Source organism: Terrapene carolina, unplaced genomic scaffold, assembly GCF_002925995.2.
Source record: "Terrapene carolina triunguis isolate 2854851 unplaced genomic scaffold, T_m_triunguis-2.0 Scaffold35098, whole genome shotgun sequence".
NCBI classification, from domain to species: Eukaryota; Metazoa; Chordata; order Testudines; family Emydidae; genus Terrapene; species Terrapene triunguis.
This window is the reverse complement of record NW_020699449.1, coordinates 9,075,435-9,095,665: the sequence shown is the minus strand read 5'-3', so window position 1 is coordinate 9,095,665 and position 20,231 is coordinate 9,075,435. Positions and strand designations below refer to the sequence as shown.

General features: G+C 43.2%; 1 protein-coding gene across 6 annotated transcripts in view; it reads left to right on the top strand.

Moving 5' to 3' along the window:
• The window catches only part of LOC112117247 (muscle, skeletal receptor tyrosine protein kinase), a 79,783-nt gene that overhangs the window by 48,658 nt on the left and 10,894 nt on the right, over nucleotides 1–20,231 (top strand). For 2 of the 6 annotated variants that reach the window (XR_003899997.1, XM_029914343.1), the window contains exons 1-6: nucleotides 7,119–8,037; nucleotides 9,042–9,065; nucleotides 12,401–12,489; nucleotides 13,353–13,512; nucleotides 14,748–14,931; nucleotides 16,784–16,975. Coding sequence is in view for 5 of the 6 variants with exons in the window: in XM_029914343.1 (XP_029770203.1) it covers nucleotides 7,914–8,037; nucleotides 9,042–9,065; nucleotides 12,401–12,489; nucleotides 13,353–13,512; nucleotides 14,748–14,931; nucleotides 16,784–16,975 (773 nt within the window). In the remaining variant the exon portion in view is untranslated. Of the gene's footprint in view, nucleotides 1–3,227; nucleotides 3,495–7,118; nucleotides 8,038–9,041; nucleotides 9,066–12,400; nucleotides 12,490–13,352; nucleotides 13,513–14,747; nucleotides 14,932–16,783; nucleotides 16,976–20,231 lie in introns of those variants that run through there. The other 4 variants (XM_026646485.1, XM_029914342.1, XM_029914341.1 and 1 more) reach the window with 4 other exon arrangements.

Here is a 20,231-nt window from a genome sequence, read left to right as displayed (position 1 = left end):
TAAACAAATTAAACTGTTTCTAATAGAGCAAATATACTCTGAACCAAATTCTGTTCTTAGTTACACACTGTGGCTCATGAAATTTGGATGCTGGTACTGACTTGCCACTGTCTTACTTATAGGGTGTCCAGACAGAAAGTGTGAAAAATCGGGACAGGGGGTGGAGGGGTAATAGGAACCTATATAAGAAAAAGACCCAACAATCAGGACTGTCCCTATAAAATCGGGACATCTCGTCACCCTACTTACTTAGGGTATGTTTACACTGCACACTCCTTATGGCAGCATGTAGAGTACATACATTTCATGCCCCCTCTAGCATGGGTATAAATAGTAGTGTGGATGGTGAGGCATGCATAAGTGAATAGAGTAAAGCCACACCTGATGACTGTCTAGACGTCCTCCTCTGTCTACACTGCTATTTTAAAAAGAACAGGAGTACTTGTGGCACCTTAGAGACTAACAAATTTATTAGAGCATAAGCTTTCGTGGGCTACAACCCACTTCTTCAGATGCTTATGCTCTAATAAATTTGTTAGTCTCTAAGGTGCCACAAGTACTCCTGTTCTTTTTGCGGATACAGACTAACACGGCTGCTACTCTGAAAACTGCTATTTTAGTGTCCCGCTGATGGAGTCTTTCGCTGACACAGGGAAAGGCTCCAGCAGGGAAGAACAGTGGGGAAGGCTCCAGTAGCTTCTAAAGAAAGACTCGAGCAGTGGGGAAAGACCTTGACCGGGGGAGGCCTTGGGAAAAGGCTCTGGTAGCTCTCGCACTGCCGGAGCCTTTCCCCGCTGCTTGCCTGTCTGCCACAGTCTTTCACTGGAGTGTGGATGCAGCTTGCTTTACACGGCGACGTGCAGCTACATGCATCCTACATGTTGCCGCCACCAGTGGTGTGAAGTGTAGGCATAGCCTTAGTGATCTTGAGCAAGACGCTTAACATGTCGATGCTGTCTCAGTCGCCCCATCTGTAAAATGGGGATGACAAGCTATAGTTATGTGCAAACTATTGACCTCTTGGACTATCACAATTAATTTACCATTTATTAAAATATCTAGTTATTAAACCATCTGTTAAACCATTCAGTAAACCTTTATAAGCTATTCATAAATGGAACCTTAATATAAAGTGACTGAAATTGCTGTGGTATACTCATCCCAGTTGAAACCAAGGAGTATAGAAAGTAATAGGAGAGATTTCCCCTCTGATTTCCAGAATGAAGATTTTTTGAATATATTTGGTTGAGCCTTTTTAAATTCCTTCATCGCATTTGACTGAAACCTATTTAGGTTCCTCTGTCACTGACCACAGAATTGGGCAAGTTATTCATAGCTGATCATTTACTCTGTGAATTCAGCCCTCGTATTCTCTTCACTAGTAATCTATGAGCAGAGTTCAGTTTTGAGCATTTGTCATTCAGTGCCATTTGACGCAGATTTTAGGTGTGCATCTTTTAGTCCGTGTCTCCACAAAAATTCTTTGCAGCAACTGTTCCTTTCAGCATTTGCTGTTCAGAATTGACTTTAGTTTTAAGATGATTGCACATACACATTCTTCTGAGGTCTCTGAACACAAGGAAAACATGATAGTAGCACTGATTGTTGCTATCAAGCTATTCCTGTGGGCCGCCTGCCATAATAGTAGCTGGTTTCACAGCTGACCAGTGCAATCCTATGCATGCACTTATTGCTTCCAACTTTCTCTGGCTAAGGGTGTGGAGGACATCCCTCACCCACCGAACAGTAAAATAATAACTTTTTATAAAAATTAATACAAGTACTCCAAGAAGGAGCTGACCCTGCCATGTTTCTCATTATGACAAACATTGCTTCAGTATAGCTGCTGACATCACAGCGCTGGTTAGGAAACCTACCCCCCATAACATCTTTCTTGGATGGGCAACAACTTACCAGCAGGCGGCGTATTCATGGGCTGAGGCTGACTGACACAAGCAGAAGTCTCCTGGTCAGCCCATGGAGCGTGCATAGGAATGCTGTGGTGGCAACGTTCAGTGCTGTCATCATTCCTTCCTTACTTTTTTTTTTAAGCAAATATTTTTTTGTTTTTAAAAGCTTGATATTGACCCCAAAGCTGGGCAATTAGAAATGTAACACAGCCAGAATATGTCATTAGATTCAATGATTTTCAGATTATATTTTCATAGCAAATTAGGGCTGGGAAAGGCTTATGCATTTGTCTTGTTTATTCCCTTGTCAGCATGCTTTTTTTTTTCCCTTGAGGAAATTGAAGCTGTTCTGACAATGGGTAATTTGTGGAGGGGAAAGAAATAAAAGGAAAATATACAAATAGCTCCACTGGCTTTTCCAAATGGTTTGCATGTTGCGAATTGAACCGCATTGACCTCTGTTAAACTGACTGAATGAGCAACCAGGACAGCTGCAGCCAGGCCCCATCCCTCTGCATTTTGAACACTCTCTGGTTAAAGTCAAGGCAGACGCTCCCAGGTGTGTGCTCATACACTCCTCCTGCGGTGTAACCACTCTTCACTGGATGACTCATGGGGGTGTGGATGTCTTCACGTAAAAACAAAACTCCACATGTTTGCAGTCCCGGACAGCAATCCCAGCCTAGCTGGCAGCTGCTCAATTAGTTCCCTCTAAACATTTTTTTCCTGACCTGAGAAAATATTGGACCAGGGTTCGGTTTGAATGTTGGGCTATGGTTGAGATTGGTTCTTACCATACCCAAATCACTTTGCTCATGCCTAATTGGAACTTCTGTACTAGGGCTTCCATGTGTAACCCATGTGCCTAATAGGGAGATATCTCTTTGAGACCCATTGGGGGGGAAGGTAGGAGTGAGTTGTGTCTGGGTCATTGTTGCTAGGCAGATTAAGCACTCCACATCCAGAAGCTTCTGGAATTGGAGGTGCCCTAGCAACAATGACCCAGACACAACTCACTCCTACCTCCCCCACCAGTGGCTCTCTTAAAGAGATATCTCCCAATTAGGCATATGGGTTACACATGCACAGCTGTCTCCTGCAGTACATTGCACTCATGCTCCAGACAGAGCGGAAATCGTGTGTAAGTTGCACCTGGTTCCATGTTTGGATAGCACCTGATTGTTTTAATGGTTATATTTGTGCTGCTGCTTCTTCACTGTCTAATTAGCCTTATAAATACCGTCTTACTGATGAAACTATGCACTTCAGCACAGATTACCGCTGTACACTTACTCCTGTGTTCATTCCCCCCACCAGCAAACTGTACAAGGGTGATACAGGCTACTGCAGCACGTACAGAGGTGAGGTGTGTAGTGCTATCTTGGTGAAGGATGCTCTTGTTTTCTTCAACTCCTCCTATGCTGACCCAGAGGAGACCCAAGAGCTGCTTGTTCACACTGCCTGGACTGAACTGAAAACGGTGAGTTCATTCTGCCACCCGGCTGCTGAGTCTCTGCTGTGTAACTACATCTTCCAGGAGTGCAATCCCTCAGGAGTTGGACCGGCTCCGAAGCCCGTGTGCAGGTAAAAAACATTGACCAGCTGGGTGGATTTCAGTGAGGGCGGGGGGAGTTTGTCCGGACAAGAAGTGGGGATGGTAAGGAAGAACAAGAAAATTACCTTTTAATGTTTAAAACGGTATACGTGTATGGCATTTTTCTTTGCCCCAGTTTCAGCTTTGTTCATCTGCTCATGGAGGTTCCGAACCCACCCCACTGAACACAATCACAAAGCTTACTTAGACTGCAGTGAGGGTAGGATCAGGCCCAGACCTCTTTGTAACATGAAGGGAAGGCAGCATTAAAGAGCAAAAGCACTTTCAAAAATATCCCATTGGTTTTCCATCTGAAGTGCACAAGAGGTTTAATGAATGAATGAGTTAACGTCTGTAAAGTGATCTGAAGAAGAATCGTGCTATATTATGTAAATGCTAAGTATTTTATTAGTATTGGGTCACATCATAAAGTCATTATTCAAAGTAAGGACAGAGTATGGGCTGCAGGATTTGGCCAACCCAGTAAAATAAACACAATAAATAATTATTTTGACCATGTAAAAGAAAAAGGTCAAAACACAGAACAGGTATGATGACACAAATGCCAACATAAGTATTTGCATGCTCTGATGGATAACCATGCATAAGTGCCCATTGGTGCGTCCGTGCTAATGCAGATGTACCTGTTTGTTCATATAGGTTGTTTGGGGAAAGGTGATAATGACTCCCAGGTGGTTCAAATGAACCTTTATCAGAGCTGTGTGCCAATCCTGAAGTCTTGCCTCAACCAAATCTCTGATTGGCAGAAATGGCAAGTAGAGAGGTCAGGACTGGATCCACTGAACTCAAACCAAACAGAGTCAAGTGGTCTCTCTAATCACTATTACCGCTGTTGTTATATAGGGGTCCACTATCCTAGTCAATGAGACATCCTACCAAAATCATTCACCTCTTTCAGGGCAACTCCCTCAGCATCTCTAAAAACAAGTCATTTAGGGGAAGTCCCTGTATGAATTATGATGATGTAGTGTGCATTAAATTTGGTGAATATACTGTATACTAGATTTGCCAATCCACACAGTAGTCTCTCAGCCTATTTTCAGTTTATGTGACAGTATTTATATCCAAGCCAGTCACAATGTATTTGTCAAGCAAGGCTTTCCAAGGTGCTGTATTAAATATTACACCTACGGTGTTCCCTCCCCCCACCGTTCACAAGTGGCCCTAAATGGACAGAACTCCTAGTGACTCAATGGAAGTTCTATGCCTAGAGGGCTTGAAAAATTATGGGCCACAGCCTAAGCTGTATAAACCAACCTAGTTCCTGCACCAACTGAGGCTCTGGCCCAGTGGGCCTAAGGGTTTGCAAGAGAATTCGAGATTAATAGATTTGTCTGGAATGATCTATTTAAACCCCCCCGCTGTTTATTGCCAATGGTTTCATTATCACTCTGTAGATACACGCGCAATTTATATATATGTTCCATTATTTTAATATGGATTGAAGTCAGACAATGACAATTCCTGAGACTACTCCCTCTTCCTGTTTTAAAGATCAAAGAGCAGTACCACAATGATTTTCTCCAGAACTGCAATACCAGTACTACTTCTGCAGTCTTTGATTTCTGAAATGTAATTGTCAATGGTTCCGAGCCCTTGGATGCATTTCAGATGGTCTTGTTGATTTGTATATATTAATTTTTCCAGTTATATTATCTGCTCTTTATCAGCAGCTTTTTATCTTTCTATAGCAATTGGCCAGACCTCACCACTTTTCAAATCTTGTTAAATTCCAGTTTTAAATAAGAAATTTAGTAGCTCAGACATTTTCAAACAGATATCACCAGCCTACTCTTTTATTAAGAGACCACTTTCTCTCTAGTATTTTTTTAACAATTTTTTTTAAAAATACCTTTCTTATTCCCTTTACTCTTTTTGGTGAGCATTAGCGGACTCGTTTAGACTGCTTGGAAAATCTCACCCTTACTGTTCTGGTCATCCTCTTTGTCATGAATGTTGGCAGTTGTCATGCTTCTGTGCTGACTCATAGGTCATTCTAAAACCATAAACCCCAAATCCATTATACAGTATATTTTTATAGGATTAGGTTCCCTTGGGACTATATGATCATCACTGATACCCGTTCAGAACAAGTAGGTAGTCTTGGTTTAACGTTTGTTTACCAGGTACAGGTACTTAACTTGTAGTTTACAAAAGGGATGACTTGTTGCAAAAAAACCCAGTGAACACCATGAATCACAGGGAATCTCACATTCTTTCCAATTGACTCTGGAGTCCCTGGATAAGAAGCACTGGGAGAAATGGGGAATTGCCATATTTTGAGGAAAAGTAACTTCTCATCTTATGTAGTTATTGATTGGCTCCATCCTTCTCCCTGTATTGCTGGCTGGGTATGACAGTAGCTCAGGCAGGAGAAGAATGAGTTAATTCCTTTTGAGATACTGCTGCTCTTAGTACTTGGTGGATCAGGCAGCAAGTAACATTTGTATGTTAAAAAATAATCTGGAATGACCAGGTGGCATCTCTGCTTCTTCTCTTAAATAAGGTTCTGTTTTCCCTAGTCCAAATGGTCAGTAAGAGGTTACTGGTCCACCTGTCCTTCTGCTGATTTTGTGTATCTCCCATTTACATTACATAAGGATTCTAACAATGGTCTGAAGTCATCTATCTTTATATATGATCTCATCAAGCTCATGCTCCTCAGAATTAGGTTATGTACAAAGGACTGCTTACATGGCCCCGTCACCATAGCATCAGAGAACTTCAGAAACATGAACGATTTTAGCCTCACAATACCCCTCAACAGGGATGTTCATCCCCATTTCACAGGCACAAAGAGCTTAATCAACTTGCTCAGGGACACGCGAGAGGTTTGTGGTAGAGGCAGATCTTGAACCTGCGTCTCCCAAATCCCTGCCCAGTTCCCCAAGATCATCAATCTTCCCCAGTTCAGGGTGCGTATCTCACTCCTGTGGAATGTGCTGTTCAATTAAAATGGATATGTCTGGCTGAACTTGGTGCTTATGGGAGTTAGCAAGGAGACAGCACTGGCTAAAGGCAAGCACGATGCAGGCAGGCTCTGTGCATTCTTCTTACACAGCTCTGCCCCTAAATAGAGCTTTGATAGCGCACTCATTGCAGCTGCAGAAGAGCACCTGCCCCATCCCTTGGTAAAATATACTCCACCTCAGCTGTGCTATCACTGAACAGTTGCGACTCCACAGGGGCAGAACGTTTTATAAAGATTCACAATGTCCCCAGCTATTATTAACATTAATCCTCACTGGGTAGTAGGGAAACTGGTGGCAACAAAATGGATAAAATTGCAATGTGGTGCTTTAGGTTACACATTTCTAGGGGTGACTGATTCAGTTACTATCATCATGTGCCAACTGCTCAACTCCTAATGATGCCAAAGCCGGTGCTGGTTTTGAATAATAGGCAAGCCTGTGCCACAGACTTGGCTGAGTCTGCCAAAATCATCTCCACTTGTAACCACAAAGCTAGTATTCCAGCCCAGGTTTCCAAAAAAAAAATAAAAATGAATGGCTGATAATTAACTAATTACCACCCCCCAAATCTTTCCCAATATTCTGGGTATGACAGGAAAAACTGTCTGCTTTATAAGAAAACCCAAACTGACGGCATGCTATTCCTGAAACAACTGAAAAACCATAAGCATTATTTAAAATGTCAATGAATTTCAATAATTTATCAATCACTTTCAAAGAGTCACCTGGGATGAAAAACATCAGACAGTCCCCTTTTTATCTATTATTTAACATTTCTATTGACTTAGCACCTAGAGATCTCATCCATGTTGGCATTTCATTGGACTAGGTGCTATAAAAAGGTCTCTGTCCGAAAGAGATTACAGTGAAAAAGACAAGACATAGCAGGTGGAGGAGACAATCAAGGAGACCAGAGCGGGGAGATAAGATTAAAAAAAAAAAAAAAAAAAGGATGTGCACAATTCTCAGCCAATCAGGAGTAGTAATGGCAGCTGAACACCTGGTGTCAGATTGCAGCTTTCTGTCTGCATTACGGCAGAGAGGTGAGTTTTGAGGCAGGACAGGAGGAGGTTAAGGTGACCCACAGGTGTGAACCCATGATACAGAATGACATGCTTTGAACAGAGTGCAGCTTCAAGGATTTCTCTAGAGCAAATTATTATATTTCATGCAATGTTTCCGTTACAGTTTATGAGCTGGATTCACAGCTCGTATAAATCAGCGTGGCCCCATGGAAATCAGTGGAGCCACGCCGATTTCCAGCTAAGGATCTGTCTGCATAACTTTTGCACACCATTGTTAATGCAGTGTTTGTCAGCAAGCCATTGACTGTGTATTTCACTGTTCTTTGTAAAATAATGTAGAGAGCATTGCCTTGCGGTAAAGGATCTCTACTGCTTTAAGGAATGGCTCTCAATGGAGGAGAACTCCCAGAAAGGGATTTACAAACCAGGATTAATGCTGCTCGCTCTACCTGAATGCAACAGACTTCCCAGCCTGCACCAGGACCCCAAGGCCTGCACCAGGATTTCATATTTCGGTAACTGAGAATTCTGCTTGCTGCTGTGCTAAATGGAGTCAAGGCTTAGCAAGCGTTTGGGGAAGAGGGGAAGGCCTGAGGCCAGTGAGTGATCAGGACCAAAGTGTGGGCCAGATTATGCCCTAAGAATGTAGCTCTCTTCTTCACCAGGGAAAGGGGGATTATTAGACATGTCAATCCTGCCCCCTTTCCTTGGGCTCCATGGTGGATTCTCCAGAGTTTTGGGGATCTGTGGATTGGATGGATGAGGGAGAGTGCATCCCCCTTGGACCCAGCAGTAAACCCAAATACACCCAGGGGCTGTAATAGCTTTCCTAAGAAAACCCTCTCTGCAGGGGAGCCCCTTTAAAGAGGGATACCAGGGGCAGGAGGAGGCTGGGGAGTCCTTGGCAGTGTGACTCCAAGGGAGAGGGGCCGGCTAAAAGAATCCCACTCATCACTGGAGACACATCGGGTACACTGGATTTGGCCCATGGTACCTTTAAGTATTTATTAGACTGTGTCATGTCAAATGCCCTCTGACAAGGAAGAAGACAATTGTAAAATATAAAATTTACTAATAAAATAAGAACTGGTAGGAAATCAGCTTCCTAGGTATCAGTCTATGTAGTTGGAAGAGGCTCTTGAAGTAAATTGTAGCCTTGTAACATCTTTAGTTCTACTTTACCCTGTGTTTGAAATGCCAAATTCGGTGCATTAAAGAACGAAAGGAACAACAGTTTGTTTATTTGGTCCGATTCCAATGTACAACCCACCCAAAAAACAACCACTTTATTTTAGAACCACTGGTCTCAAAACCAATCCAGTTGCTAAAACCAGTTTCGTTAATGATAGTGTTGCCACTTTGAAGAACTGGTGTATTCACAGAGAAACTCCCCAGAGCGCTTCTGGGAAAGAATGTTTTCCCACAACATGTGAGAGCACTGATAGTAGCTGCACCATTGAACAAAGATTTCAGTTAGAACATCTGTTGCTTACTTGTTGTTTGTCTTTTTTTCCTCCAGATTTTGAGACAGAAAATACAACCAGTAAGTAGATTCCCTTGGAGTTTAGAACTAGAGTCCTTGATTTGGTCTAGTTGTTTAAGATGCCATGTTGCCAACTCTCATGGTATTTGGGAGCAGAGGGGGGGGGGTTCTTTCAGCCCCAACTACCTACTGGAATCAGGTTATTACCTGAAAATCTCAGTTTTCATTTAAAAAAAATAGCTCTCAGACTTGGGGAGAAAATGTGATCCCCAAACTTTTCAACTTCAGGAGGCAAATAAAAAGAACCAACAAATAATTCATTTTTAAATCTTGTGATTTTTTTAAAGCCAATCTCATGATTTTGGGGGGCCTTGACTCATGGTTTTTGAACACTTGGTGGGGGGTTGGTAAATCCAAAGATGTTTCACGTTTAAAATATTTGCAATATACTTTTTTCTTTATGATGAGGCAAGATGTTTGCAGCATGATGACTCTTTGACTGTTCATCCCTTCTGTGGAGCTTTTGATTTGATAAATTGTGATGGTCTGGCCTTTGCATAGGTTGAAATGTGTGTATGCGACTCCTCAGTGTGATGCCAAAAGCTCTTCATAAAGACTGCGAGTTAACCTCACTGCTTTGACTGTTTAGCATTCCCACAGACAAACTAAACAGAGCCAGGAGGAAGAATGAATGTGGAAGGGCAAAGGAGAGGAAGGGAGAAGAGAGGAGCTGTAGAAGGGTGGGGAGAGAGAGAGAAAATAAAAGAAAACAAAACAAAACCCAGAGGCCTAATCTCTTGTACTTTTGCTTCCACCCTTGGGAGGTGCTCAGATACTATAGTGCTGGGCACCTAATGCAAATAGAAGAAAAATTTGGGAGGCAAAAATAGGCTTTTCCAGATAATATTCTCTCTCTCCCCACAGCTTCTCTCAAGGTTTGGCTTCCAGAAGCAGCCATCCAAATCCCCAGAGCACTTCCCTATCATAGTGTGCTGTGAGAAATAGCTTAATTCATTACAGCTGCTCCACTTGTGCTGCTGTGACACAAATCCTTGCATTTAAGGCATAGAGCTGTAGTCCTTGCCCTGCTCAGAGAGGAAGGGTGTGTGTGTGAGAGAGAGAGAGAATTAACCCTTTCCTGATCATTTTTGGGTCAGAGGTTTTAAATGCTGTGGCAGGTCAGAAGAGAGACTGTGTAAAAATGCTACCTTTCTGTCTAGTATCAATGGCATTTTACCAAAGGTCACCTTATTCAGCTGCTATCCCGCCCTCCCTCCCCCCGTCCATTCAGTCATATCTGCTGGCTTTCGGGACAAAAGTAAGATTTTAGTGCTTTTTTATTACAATATCATTGCCAATCCATACAGCTATGGGAGAGTGAGCTGGATTGTATTCCAACTCACGCATAATCAACAGAGCTACTATTAACTAAATCCCAAATACAGAGTCTCTGTTACTCCTTGCTCCTTCCTATGGAAGGCCTGCCATATGAGTGGCATCTTTGTTTCCCAGTTTCTCATCACCCTTAGACAGAAAGCAGGGGCTACTTTTTTGGCAATTGTTTCCAACTCCAAAAGGTCACTAGAAAGTGTCTCACAGCCATTATATGGATGTTTATTTCAGACATGTGGTGTGAGTACCAAATCAGAGAGCATGGGTCACTGTGCACGGCTTTTATTTTTGTCAAGAAACAGGCTAATGCTTTAGTGGCATCTGGGTGCCAGATCAGTCATTAAACAAGTTTCAGATATTATTCACCTTGCCTTTGAAAGGGAAACTCCTAAAATATTCATTCTGTGCTGCCAGGACATTGTCGTTGTAGGGTCTGGTGTGTGTTTTCTTTCCTCTGCCAAGTGTGTAATGCAGGGAGCCCTGTATGAAGTGTTCAGGGACTATAGAAAGGAAATGATTATAGTAATTGAGGCGTGGAATGCAAGAGATTAAGGGATACGTGATCATCTACGATGTGTTTGATTTACTCTAGTAGCACTACTTCCATTGGTTCTTTTGAACGTGTACTGTAAATGTCCACCCTAAATATTTACACCTGCAACCTAGGTCTGTACCCTACAGACGAGGAATGGGTAAAATCTGTTCAGACAAAATAAGAGGCCAAACCTTTTGCCCCGAACTCCAAACAAATCTTTCCTGAAGTTCAAAACTGTTAATGTAACTTGTCACCCTGTTTCCTAATGTTGTCCCTTCTTGGCACTTCTGGTGTCTGGCCAGCAATGGAAGAAATGGTGCTGAAATAGTGTGAGAGGTAATCCTTGTGGCACTTCCAGCCGTCCCAGAAGCAGCTAGATTAGGAAACCTTGCACTTAAGCCTATTCTCACAAGATTTCCTGCTCAGTTTTTCTCCAGCGTGAATAAGCTTTGCATATCTATCTGAACTGTATTCATTCTTTATTCTTAGTATCATTGTGTGCAGGTACCACCTACAGTGTCTAGGCACTGTGCACACACACTATACGTTGAAGAGCTTATACTCTCATAAGACAAGCACCACACGTAGGTTGGAGAAGAGGGACACAGTCACAGGGCCTGATTCTCCCCTCTGAAGCCAGTGGACACTCTGCTGCCACCTTGCCTCTCCAGGAGCTTGTGGGGACCTCTGTTGCTAGTCCCGAGGGGAGAAGACTGCCCTAGGTCACTGCCTGTCTAAGGGGGTGTGAGGCTGATCCACAGGGGGTCCTGTGTTTTGGTCTCCGATTGGCATGATCTGGCCCTGGAATTTAGAATAGTCCCAGTGACTATTAGGGGGGCTTGTGCACCTTAATCCCTTACGTATTTTTGAAAATTTTCCCCTTCGTTCCTTAGAACCAACTCATTCTAATCAGATCGGCAAACCTTTTGATGTACAGGATAGTATTTAATTGTACAGTTCTAAAAGCTGTCCCTCTTTTTATTCTCAATTTTACAGGAAACAAGGAATAACTAATTTTATCTTCCGTGCAGCTTTGCTTACTAGATCTGCATATGAAACAACTAGAAAGATACTCTTAGGCTGTTTAGAGAGGTTCTGTGCTGCATTTTCTGTAACAGGAGGAGTGAATTGAATAGATGATGGACAGAATGGCTAGACTGGAATCTGAACTCACGTCACAATAGTGTAAACCTGGAATAACTCCACTAGCTCCTTTGGAGTTACACCAGATTTACCTTTGTGGAGCTGAGTTCAAAATCTATTCAATGGTGTGAACAGAAGTCTAGATAGTCTCTTGATGGCAGACTAGCTGTCTGGACACCTTAAATGTTCTCAAGGGTGTTTTTTTGCTTCTAATCTGCTGGTGTGGTCATTTACTCCTATTTTATGAAATAGTTTTTCCATTTTTGATTCACTGTGCCGCAGTCCATTGTCTCACTTCACTTGTTTAAATGGCCTTTTCCCACAGCAACTTGCTACAAAGGCAATGGCAGGTTCTACCAGGGTTCTGTCAATGTCACCACCTCGGGCATTCCTTGCCAGAAGTGGAGTGAACAGGTGAGCATCACTTTATTCAGAGCTACAGTCGGGGTTGGATTTATAGTCTAATGCTGGGATATCCAAAGGAGTCTAACAGCAACTCAGTGGAAGTTGGGCCGCTGCTCTAGTAAATCCTCTAAAAATCCCAGCCTAAGTATACTACCTTGGGTCTACAAGTCCACAGTGGGGTGGGGGCAAAGATGGCATCTGAGGAGCCAGCCGTGTGCTAGGCATCTCCCCTGCATTAGAGCAACCTGAACTGGCTTAAATAGTGCCAAATGCCAATGACCCCAAAGGGGTATTATGGCAGTTGCAGATCAACTGGGCAGATCTTCCTCGGTCCCTCGACCAGCATCAAGAAAGGGAGGATGGTGGCACAGAAGCCACAAGCTAGCTGCATGCTGCTGAAGAATCTGCCTTCACTGGGGCAATCATTCCCTGGCTGGCCCCTCAGGCTTAGTGGAGGAATCCCCCAGAAGCACAATAGACACACGATACAGGAGCCCATCTATTTAAGCAATTTTATTTTCCTGTAATATGTGCTAGTAATTGGAATAAAATCCCACCTATTGAAAACAATACCGAGATGGCCAGCAAATTACTCAGGCCCTGTTTAGACGCTTAATTCTCATGGAAATCAAGGGGAGCTAAGTGCCTAAATATCTTGGAGGATCGGGGCCTCAGAGACAGAAAGCCAGGGAAAGTGTGGTTAAAAAGGTCAAGTGTGTTAGCATTTCACCCTCATGGCCGCCCCCTCGCAAGATGCAGATGTCACGTTTCTTGGCAAACTGTTGCAGACTTGCAGCCATCAGCTGTTTCTAAAGACATCAGGAAGAAGTGCACTCTAAAAACACTAACGCTAACTTACTCCTTCCCACCAGGTACCCCATTTGCACAGAAGGACCCCTCAGGTTTTCCCAGAGCTGTCAAATGCAGAGAACTCTTGCCGTAATCCAGGAGGGGAAAACGAACGTCCCTGGTGTTACACAAAGGACCATTCTGTAAACTGGGAATACTGCAGTGTGCCTCTTTGTGGCGAGGGTAAGGGACAGCAGCTGACAACTTCTCATAGTAGCTGTTCGTTTTAGAACATTAAACACTGATCCACAAAACTGTTCAGGACCGTCATATCCCAATAGTTACCATGATAGTTCTGACAGTCATGCCGGTTTCGTTGGACTTCAGTGGGAACAGGATTTGGCCTTAATGTTCAGAGTGCTTTACAAACTAGCACGTTCTCATAACAGCCTGATTGGTAGAGAAGGGGAGATGAAGATAGAAAAGAAGCAAAGTGACTTCTTGCCCAGGGCCATGGGAAATCCAGGTCAGAAGCAGGATTAAAATTTAGGAGTTCCTGCCTCCCAGTTTGGTGCCCAGGCACACATTTCTCTTATTCACAGCTGTCCGGATTTTAAATGACCATCACAAAAATAAGTGTATTGATCAAAATATACCTCAGCAAAGGCCATTTTCACTACTTCCATTTTCACTAAGCAGAGATCAGACGCATTGTAAGGCTCTAGTGAACCAAAGCTATGTCACTATAGCTGCACTTGAAAAGGAATGAAGGGAACAGCCTGACTTAGCTTTACTTTTAGTCTTGGCCATTACATGTAAAACCAAGAGATTGCTAGCATAGCCCTGAAAGAGCTAAACCAATGCTTATATTTATATTCATGATGCTTTTTGAAAGATATACTTAAACTAAAAAGAAGTTTAAATACATTTGTACCTATCAGATTTTTTTCCCACCACTTTTATTACTTTGATTCTTACCAAAGTTATTGGCATAAAAAGGGGGCTTCTTCCTTCCAAACGGCTTCTCCTGTACGATCCAGCTGTGAAGTCATACTGCTGAATTTGTAGACATCACAATAATTACCATGACTACTGGACGTCAGAAGTATCCTTTAACAAAAACAGTCAACTTGTGGAACTCCTTACCTGAGGAGGTTGTGAAGGCTAGGACTATAACAGGGTTTAAAAGAGAACTGGATAAATTCATGGAGGTTAAGTCCATTAATGGCTATTAGCCAGGATGGGTAAGGAATGGTGTCCCTAGCCTCTGTTTGTCAGAGGGTGGAGATGGATGGCAGGAGAGAGATCACTTGATCATTGCCTGTTAGGTCCACTCCCTCTGGGGCACCTGGCATTGGGCACTGTCGGTAGACAGGATACTGGGCTAGATGGACCTTTGGTCTGACCCAGTACGTCCGTTCTTATAAGTTCTGTAGAATTTAAGAGGGATGGAATCATTGTTTTTGTTTTCATTGCAGTGTCCATACCACCAGGAACAAAAAAACCAAGTGTAGAAACTCCCAATCTCCCTTCTTCTTTCTCCCCTACCTACTCCATGACTGTCATCATTGCCATCATCTCCAGCTTTGCATTGATAGTGATTCTCATTATCATTGCTCTTGTTTGCTGCCGAAGGCGAAAACAATGGAAAAACAAAAAGAGGTAAGCCCTAGAGATCTATAAATAAAGATTTGTTCCAGCAAATACAGCTTTGATATGGGGCTTGGAATGGACATTCCAGTACTCGCTAAATTCAAATGTCTGTTTCAACTCTTAAGGTCGATAGGGCAAAGGGAAATATTAGATTGGAAACTCTTTGGGACAGGGATGTGTCTTTATATGTCTGTTCATTATTTAGCACCCTGGGGCTCCAATCCTAACTGGACCCTCTGGGCACTATTAATACATTAATAACAACAAATAATGCAGGCCAAAAATTCTCATGTTCTTCCATGAGACCTAGAAATCAGGACAAAAGGTTGGTGCATGTCTAGTGCTTCAGCTTTCCATCACATTTCCCGTTGAGGATAGCAATGTTTCATTTTGAATTCTCATCACACTAAACCAAGAAACTGGTGACTTATATCCCGTACGACTAAGAAAATCACATGAACAGTAGCAAAGTTCATAACTACATAGGACCTCATGTAACCTGAGGGATCACTTGACAAAGACATCTGGAAACATGTGTGTGCGATTAACATTCTGAATAGCAAACAATTGTTCTGGTTTCTCAGGCAATTAACAGATTCGAGAATGAGTTGAAGTTTAGCTTAGAATGTAAGGAGCTGCTATCCTAGGCCATTCCTAGACAATCTAGATGTAGGAAACTTTTCTCCTTGGGGAGATTAGATGTGAAGTATTCAGTAGATATTTAGACATTGTTAAGAATTGAATGGTCAAAGGGAATTAAAAAGGAGCAACGCCAGCCCTATCCCCTTCCAATAAAACAAAAACAAAACAAAAGGAGACTCTTAATGAAATCTCTTCTGTTCCCAAGCATTATGCTACAAACTCTTAATGGCGAGACTTTAGTCAAAATATAAAAAGTTATCTGGACAAGAATATGGTTGAAAATAATATTTGTGGGTTTTTTCCCTCCTTAAAACCCTCATGCCCTTAAAGGAAATTCCTTAGCCCCAACCCTACTGTTTGTGGTTAACAGCCTGCACTGTGTGTGGAACAGGCCAGAAAAGAATTTTTCCAGCCACTAGATTCCTTCAATTGTCAAAAACGGAAAGGACGCTGTTTTTTGAAAAGTGTAACTTTGCAGAGTGCTCTGCTGAGGGGTGAGAATAATGTTTGCAGGGTATCACTACTTTTTGCTGTAGGTCCTCATGTGTTAGATCTCCTTTCTCTATATTGTTGCCCCAGATTACTGACTGAGGCCATGCAAACTCTTAATCACATGAGTAATCCTGGTTCACATGGGTAGTTCCGTTGCAACTGCTCATGGAAGCACTACTCCTGTACCCAATGGCCCCCGACCTGGCAGACCAACCTACTTAGCCTAGATCCCTGGAAATAACAGGCAAACTGGAAATGTCCCAGAAACAACAATACAATGTCATGAGACACACAGTAGCGCACAACTGGTAAGAAGGGGGCAGGTCGCAAAATGCCCAGGCAGGCACATATCCCCGTGTTAAGGGGCACCACGCTCACCCATCTGGGACACTTCCCACACGTAGTTCCACCAGGGCATACGGGGCTGAAAATGAGGATGTTGGCACGGTGGGAGCAAAGAGGCAGAACATGTCTTCAGGGCATGCTATGGCCTGGCAGCTATTTTCATAGATAATCACTACTCCAGCAGCAGGGCAGGTGGGCTGTCTGGGCAAGGCTGGCAAGCCACTCTGTATGGTGTGAAGAGGCCCTGTGGACAGTCTTTCTGCACCTCCCTTTTCCAGCCTTGCAGAGTCAAGCCACAAATGAGATGAACAAAATGTTCACTCCTGACATAGTACCCTACTATGCTCTAACCCACTGATCATTTCCTTATCCATCATTTCAGGGAGTCACAGGCACCAGCGCTAACCACTCTTCCATCAGAGCTCCTACTGGACAGACTTCATCCTAACCCCATGTATCAGCGCATACCCCTTCTCCTGAATCCTAAATTACTCAGCCTGGAATACCCAAGAAACAATATTGAATACGTGAGAGATATTGGAGAAGGAGCGTTTGGAAGGGTCTTTCAAGCAAGGTAAGTGTCCTGCTAGCAAGTGCTCCTTAATACTGATACCCGGAAGACATTAACATCTGGCTAGAGTTCTGGTAGCAGGAAAACGTTTGTTCGTTTAATCCAGCTGACATGGAGAAATTAATTGTTCTAACCAGAATGAAATATATGTGTGAAAGCGTGACAAAACTAATTATAAAAACTAGGCTAATTTACTCCTGTTTCCCACTTTCGATTGTTATTTGGTAAAACATTGTCACAAACGTTCATAGTCGTCTTCTGTATATTAGACAGAGTGTCTTGCTTATTCCTGTTAATCCAGCTGAATGTGGCAGCTAAGTTTATGATGCATTCAGGAAAATAAGAATTTTGCTTGTTTTTACTGCGACTAGTCCATTTGTGAATTTTTCAAATTTTCCCAGGATTTCATGTTTGTTTAAGATGTTGGTACATGGTAGCCAGCATTTAAAAAAAAAAAAAAAAATCAACATTTGCTAGTAGTTACCCCCCTACTGCTATCTGTGATCTTGCAGTTAGGCCCTGATCCTGCAAAAATACCCTTATTTGCTTAGCGGGTCCTTATTCCTGAAATTGACAACAGTTTTTCCTATTTGCCAGGAAACCGGGTCATAGGCAGTCCTAGTGGTCAGAGCAGGAGTCAGGCCTAGTGATCAGAGTCCACATGGCCAAGAGAGTCAGAGTCAGAAGTGGAAAGGCTGCAGTGTGTATTTGTTTTGGCTCCCTTTCCTCTTTTCACGGTTAATTTCAGTGATGTGCTTGTTACTTGGGACGCCTCTGCAGGATGGAACATGACTGGCTAATGAGGTTATATGTGGAATTGTATGAGAGAGAGAGAAACAAAATGAACATAAACAATGTACATGCTCCTCAGCATGGACATGCGCCCACAAACCTTACTTATGGGACTAGTCTCATTGATTGGTAAGTCAAAGGAGTCCTCTTGCAAGAGCAGACATTTTAAAGATAATAGTATGATAATACTTTGCACTGACATAGTCAGTTATACCATTGACAACTTTATTAGGAAATGAATTATGTAGTCGGTTAAATTTGTTAGAGTAAGGAAATACTTCTACTGGATGCGAGACATTTTTTGTCCCCCCCGAAGGGATATGAAGGAAGTGCACATTTATTTATACAGACAGTGTTAAAAATAACAGTTTAAAGGGCACACAGCAGCAAAATCACAGATGCTTAGCTTATGATTGACTGTTAGCTTTGATGGCTAAACTAGATGAGTTGAGTTTGAAGCAACAACAAAGCACATGGGACCAGATTAAAAACTGTGCGCCGGATGCCAAGTGCCACTCTGATGAGGCAAAGCAGCCCTACACGCAGTGTATCTGCCTAGCTAAACCAAACATCTGGAACACACTGGTGAATATAGCCCATCATTTTATTTCATACTGGGTAAAATTCACATCTATGCAGACAGGCAGCACAAGGACTATGCCCCACTTAAGACCACTTGAGCTCTATTTTGAGGGTATAGGCCAGGGATCGGCAACCTTTGGCCCATGGCCCGCCAGGGTAAGCCCCCTGGCAGGCCGGGCTGGTTTGTTTACCTGCCACATCGGCAGGTTTGGCTGATCGCGGCTCCCACTGGCCGCGGTTCGCTGCTCCAGGCCAATGGGGGTGGCAGGAAGCGGCAGCCAGCACATCCCTCGGCCTACGCCGCTTCCCGCAACCCCCATTGGCCTGGAGCAGCGAACCGCGGCCAGTGGGAGCCGCGATCAGCCGAACCTGCCGATGTGGCAGGTAAACAAACCGGCCCGGCCTGCCAGGTTGCCGATCCCTGGTATAGGCTATCCCTCTGCACAGGGGTGAAGCTGACACAAACAGAAAGGCACCTATACAAGGCAATTCAAACCCTACTTAAGCTGTGTGTTAAGTGAGCCTTAAATGGTATATAGATCTTTACGTAGGCCCTATTGACTTGGGTGAATTCTATTCATGGTGAATTTCCTCAGAATAATCCTCATCCCGCCAGATTCCCACCTGTAATTTTCACTGCATTTTGCAATTCCTTTAAATAGAAAGTTTTTAAGCGATACTTAAAGAGAACCAGAAAAGAGTGTGATGTGTATGAACACAAAATAGAAAGGTACTGTGCTTTGGGAACTACTGTTGGCCTTGGCTTGATGGAGAAGCTCCAGCCATCCTGATTTCTGAATGGGTTTCCTCCATATTGTTGGTGTTATCCGCTCACCTCGCAGCTTCATCAAGAATGCCTCAGAAGCCGAGCATTTCCTGGGCAAAGGTTCGCAGTTGGCATTGCTGCACAGGGTTGGTGGATAAAAAAAAAAAAAGATGGTTCTGTTAGCTTCCAGTACTGCCAGGATGGAGCACTCAAGCTACCACATGAGAAATAATCTTTCCGTTCTCAGAAAGAAAATTAGATTCACTGGCCTATGTATGTTAATGGATGCCTCAGAGTAAATTTAGTAAGCCTCTTATTTCTCCTTGAATAATATTTCATCCCTGTAAACATAATTCTACACACCGTGCCAATAACCTCTTTGCCAGTTGGCTTCCTTAAAATTCTGATTCACTGTTTACTTATTCTTGGGTGAAGCAGCATGTCAGGACAGGAAGTGACTGGCTGTTATTTACTGGCTCCCTCTGAACGTTCTTAATACAAATGGCAGCCTGTCTCCTGCAGTGGGAATTGAGGATGTAACAAGTTACCATCACATCTGTCTTAAGAACAAGATCAGTAGCCAGGCTCACATAAGCAAAGCTGGGGCCAGCTCAAGACCTCCTAATAAAAGTAGTTTTGAGCATTATTTTATGCATCGTTAACACTCCTCTTATAGCTCTCAAACCACATGATTCTACACAGATCAGCATGCAGCTGCCTCCTTCAGTTTGAGCTCAGCGGCCATGGCCCAGCATATCTAACAGATCATCTAAAACTCTGGGAGTAAGACCATGGTCAACAACTGCACTCCTCAGGCACAATAGACCTTGCTACCATAAGGGCAGACGTAGCTCCTGAGTCCGTCTGTGTGGGTAACTCTGTTTCCATTACTGGTCAGTTCTTTGTGCTGGTTGTCAACTATGAGCTAAATTCTTCAGCTATGAACCACATCCTATCCTGTGCTGCTCAGATGCATAGTGGGCAGAAGGCATAGACAGCTTCCTCCACCCCATACACTCTCGTGCACTGGCAGCATAACATTTAATCCAAGCACTGGAGAGACATGTACTAGCAAAAACATCAGATGGTGCAACCTGGTCCCAGGAGGAAATAATCTAT